This window comes from Symsagittifera roscoffensis, chromosome 4, assembly GCF_963678635.1.
Source record: "Symsagittifera roscoffensis chromosome 4, txSymRosc1.1, whole genome shotgun sequence".
Classification (NCBI taxonomy): Eukaryota; Metazoa; Xenacoelomorpha; order Acoela; family Convolutidae; genus Symsagittifera; species Symsagittifera roscoffensis.
Genome location: NC_087065.1, coordinates 78,028,160 through 78,033,127, shown reverse-complemented (window position 1 = coordinate 78,033,127; position 4,968 = coordinate 78,028,160). Strand labels below are relative to the sequence as shown.

Here is a 4,968-nt window from a genome sequence, read left to right as displayed (position 1 = left end):
GAATTGATCAATTGATTAAAACAATAAAAATATTGTCGCCGTTAATCCGCAACCTGCCCAAAAAACGTCAAACAATCCCGCCGATACTTCCCCAAACTGGATCCCAGGCTACCGGATCCCTATCCCAATATCCGCAACCCCCCAGACCCAACGGGATCCCCGGACTTACCTGGACTTAATTGACAGCGCTACTAGTAGTGCTCTTTGGCAAATGCCCGCCTAAATTATACCAGCAGTTATACCAGTTTCATTATTAGATTACAGTACATAGGATTAGTGTCATTTGTCATTGGGGTATAATATATCTATAGAACTATCTGTTATAACTTGACAACTGATGAGAAACAGACGCCGATTTAGATTCGCAGCTGCAGGTCGGATTTGGCCGAAATTTGTCTTCCTCTTATGTCATTATACCAAGTGCAAGCCTTAGCTGGCTAGTACCAACGGAAAAAGCCAGCGGTGCCAGACTCTGATTAGCCGAGACTTAATCCAATCGACTTGCTTGTTTATTTTCTGTCCAATTTCAACTTGCGGAGTCAACAATTTTTCGAAACATATTTTGAACTCATATCAAGAATTGTCCTTTTTATTTTCTGTTTTCGGCTTTTTTTTGGCTTCACCTTTAATTATTTTTAATAAAAAATCAAAAAATTGCTCTGAAAACACGAGTTTTTTTCGAAGTTTCAATTGATCGAGTTCCATAAAATTATGGACTTCTATCACGCAACTACCAATTCCATGATAAATTATTCAAAACTTGCCCCGTATGATTGCTTACATCCGAGTTTTTATCTGAACCCTTACGACAATTCGAAGAATATATGTCTGAATAAGCAAACTTACGAGGATAACTTGAGATTATTTCTAGGAAACAATTCAATAAGTTCGATGCTTTGTCAGAAGAAAAACCAGACTGCGATCAGTAACAACATTTACCAATCTGGTAAGTATGCGCATTAGCATATTTTGGTGAAAGTTAAGCCTGTAAGTTTCTATAACCATTTTTGAATTCATTATTTTCTGTTTCAATCGTTTTTTTTTGCTGAGGTTTCTTATGGGTTTTCTAAAAGTTTAGGTTATTTATGTCTTCGGGAAAAAACCAACTTATGACCAGTTGAGTTTTTCACGTGGTCCTGTTTAAGAATTCAAAATAAATGTTAGGCAATTTTTCTGGTTTGAGAATTGTTGCCTCACCCGATATTTCGATTGAAAATAGCTGGATGTTTCTATTTTCTATTGTCTTTGGCCTCTAGAAAAAACGAGTTGTAGAAAAACGGTTAAAATTTTCATTTTTTTTTGTTTTCAAACAAAATATCTACCTTTTACTCGCAGTTGTCTTTTTGTCACTTTCAGGAACTGCATTGCTTTCATCTCCTTTCAGCAGCCAATTTCATAGACATCAATCTAATCCAAACAGCCTACAAAACATACACCACCGTGATCCACTTTTGAACCCACCCCTGGACAAACTCCAGCCAACCACCCTTCACCAGGCCATGCACTTGACCTCTCCCACGGGCTCATTTGCTTCTCTCCCTGCATGGGCATACAAAGCAGAGAGTTGTCCAGGGTCGCGTCAGATTCAACTGTGGCACTTTCTACTGGAACTGCTAAACAACTCCACACCTTCCTCGAGTAGTGAAAAAAGCTACAAACATGTAATCAGGTAAGAAAAAAATTTGTTCCTACTTTCAGTAAAATTTAAGATCTAGCATTTCTCATATAGGGTTAAATTTATAAGAAAAGAATGGGGGAGGGTGGACGCTTTTTCTGAGAAATTTAGCCACTCATCAGCAAAGTGTCGATTGAAAATCCACCCCCCCCCCCCACTCCCCCACTCTTGCAAGCGTCCTAGATCCGACACAGTTTTTTGTTCTAGGATCGGATTGACCCCACGCAAGCAATTGAGACTCTTTTTTATGGTTGATTCCTAAGTTGAAGACACCACTCGATAGCTAATTGGCCTTTTTGATGTTCTTCCAAGAGGTCTTTTTATTTTCATGAGTTGTGTAATTCATAATCGAGTCTGTTTCCTTCTTGAAAATGAAAACAGTATGATTGGTAATTAAAATTTTTGGCAGATGGCAGGGTGACATGGGGGAGTTTGTGATCAAGGACCCTGACGAAGTGGCCCGTCTGTGGGGGGAGAGGAAATGCAAGCCACAGATGAACTACGACAAACTCAGTCGCGCACTCAGGCAAGACAACAGCTCCAAATCCTGTAATTATAAAAGCGGGGCTTCTTTTCTGATTTCGGGATGAGGGAAAGTATTTGGAAAACTTCAGTGACAATTTTAAACAGTACCCACAGTAGGTTTTTCAGAAAAGTACATGAAGTACTATTGAAAAAAATGTTTGTAAAAGTTTGATTATCTTTGAGCCAATATTTCCCCAATTTTGGAGGGTTTTAACAAAAAGAGCTTCTAATTTGACAACAAAAACGTAGCACTTTTGCTATAAATGAATAGAAAAATGAGCTGCAAAAACACCAACACGGGTCTTTTGAATGGGTTTGGTCCTCCATTCCAGAAATTCGTAGTGTTCCAAAACTGAAGATATGACATATTGTGATAAAAAAGCGATGCAAATTTATTTCTGACTAATTCAAATGAAATCGGAGCGAATAAACTGTGTAGAGAAATGAAGTCGGAGCAGTAAAAGTGTTTTTTATTCTAGGTACTACTACAACAAGCAGATTCTCAAGAAAATCAAAGGCAAACGCTTCACTTACAAGTTCAATTTCACGAAAATGGTGCTTTTAACGCAACAACTACCTCATCCATTCACAAACGCCGCATTATTAAAGCCACGTAGCAACCAGCCGATTAACATAACTCGAATGCCGCCGCCTTCCGACTTTCATACGAACATTCCGACAGGGATGCATCTAAACAAGACATTGAACAATTTCTCCAATCACACTATCAATTACTCAATATTGGAGAAACATCCTCACAAATATCAACCGAATGCATCCCAAAAACAGACGTCAATGAACCTAGATGGAAAAGTAGATGATATCAAATTATGTCCGAGCCTAGTACAGACTGTTCCGATGAATGCACCGAAAGTAGCTCCGAAACGCACAATGATGATGAGAGATATTTTGGATCTAAACTGAAACCTGACAATACAACACATCGCTTATAATTATTTGTCGCTCTGTTATTTGTTTGGTCAGGGAAAAGTATTTACAGCACATAATTTCTAGAAAAATAGATAAAAGTTAAAGAAATAAACATCAAAAAGTTAGCTGTTTATTAGAAGTTTTTCCATATAAAATCAAATTCCACAAGTAAAATGTCAGCTGTGTTTGACTGATACGTCAGACAATTAATTCTGCTTCAGTCGTATTTCGGATTCCAAAATGCAGAGACGGGAAATTAATTTCAATAAATCAGTCACATCAAATTTTTAATTTAGAAGACTTTTGAAGTTAAATTCAGGTCAGTTTTTGTTCCGCCTTTCGATATGAAAGTAACGGAATATTTGTGCTCGGGGTGGGTTTTTTTTTCTTCAGACAAATTTTGATTTTTTAACTAGCCATTTTTGACGGATTTTTTTAAATATCATTCAAAAGATATTGTTGTCCTGAGCTTAAATTTGAAGAATTTAATCCGTCTTTGAAATCGTTCCAAAATGCTTGAAAGAAGCATAACTGCCATAATTGATATGTTACAATGAGCAAAATGTATTCTTTTGTACTTTATATGGCGTGTGGGGGGATGATTTCATAAAAAAGTTCAAATTTTAGATTTTTTTAAAAAATTTATTACATTTAACTTTTTGATGTTACTACTGCTCCATAAACCTGAAAAGGCAGTCGGAACATTCAGGGATTCGCCCTGATACGAGCATTCTTACATCTATTTGGTAGCTAATCTCAGTTCAATTTGACTAGCCGAGAAAAGAGCTCAAGATAAGTTTTTGTAAGAAAAAATGCAACAGTTTTTGGAAAAAGCTGAAGGCTGCCGGATACTCTTTAATTGTTCTGAAAAAAACAAAGAATACATACAAATTCATTACTCAAATCAAATTTACTTTTTTTAATCGAAGATTAAGGCAGCCGTTAAAGATCTGCTTTATTGTTCCGACTTTCGATACGAAAGTAACGGAATATTTGTGCTCGGGGTGGGTTTTTTATTTCTTCAGACAAATTTCGACTTTTTAACTAGCCATTTTTGACGGAATTTTTTTACATCATTCGAAAGGTATTGTTGTTCTGAGTTGAAAAGATATTTCACCTGTTATCATTTTTCGTAAAGTTATGGGGGTTTAAAGATTGCCATTTTGGCCAATTTGGGACAATTAACGCGCGATATATTTAGCGCTATTAACGCGTGAGCGGAGAGTTGATCGGTCTAAAAATCGTTCCAAATTGGTTGAAAGAAGCTTATTTGCCATAATTGATTTGATGCAAGGAGCAAAATCTATCGTTTTATTCTTTGTATGGCGTGTGGGGCAATGATTTTCACAAAAAAAATTCAATTTTTGGAAAAAAAAATTTCATTTTATTTTTTCTTACATTTAATTTTTTAATGTTATTACTGCTCCATAAAACCTTAAAAGGCAGTCGGAACATTGAGGGCTTTGCCCTCATACGAGTAGTCTTGTTGAACTTGTTGCTAATCTTTATTTTGATAACACACACAAAAAAAAACGAAATTACTCGGGTTTTTCAAAATCGACCGGGTTTTTGTGCTATAAGAAATCTAAAACGCAAAAATATTGTTCCGCAGTTTCTGCCTTAGTTCAAAAGCCTTTTTTAACGGAAAATATTTGAGTTTGGTACTTTTTTCTGTAAACCAGTTTTGGTAATTACAGTTGCATTTTTGCTAGCATAGATCATTTTTTGAACATAAACCGTACATCTTAGTGCCATGTTTTGCGCAAAATTCGTGAGTTAATTGCGTAGTTTTCTATATAGCTATCTGAACTATGCTACCTGGTTTGTAAAAATGATGA

At 36.2% G+C, this 4,968-nt stretch overlaps 1 protein-coding gene across 1 annotated transcript; it reads left to right on the top strand.

Annotated features, from left to right (window-relative positions):
* The first annotated feature begins 678 nt into the window (after positions 1 to 678).
* Positions 679 to 3,126, top strand: LOC134844584 (uncharacterized). The gene is made up of 4 exons (XM_063861330.1): positions 679 to 946; positions 1,357 to 1,669; positions 2,085 to 2,201; positions 2,680 to 3,126. Exons 1-4 carry the CDS (start codon positions 712 to 714, stop codon positions 3,122 to 3,124), a joined length of 1,110 nt encoding a protein of 369 aa, XP_063717400.1. The 5' UTR covers positions 679 to 711; the 3' UTR covers positions 3,125 to 3,126.
* The last annotated feature ends 1,842 nt before the right edge of the window (positions 3,127 to 4,968 follow it).

Coding starts and splice junctions, on each gene's coding strand:
- LOC134844584 (XM_063861330.1), top strand. CDS start 712: ATGGACTTCTATCACGCAACTACCAATTCCATGATAAATTATTCAAAA. Junction 947..1,356: donor TAACAACATTTACCAATCTG/GTAAGTATGCGC, acceptor TGTCACTTTCAG/GAACTGCATTGCTTTCATCT. Junction 1,670..2,084: donor AGCTACAAACATGTAATCAG/GTAAGAAAAAAA, acceptor AATTTTTGGCAG/ATGGCAGGGTGACATGGGGG.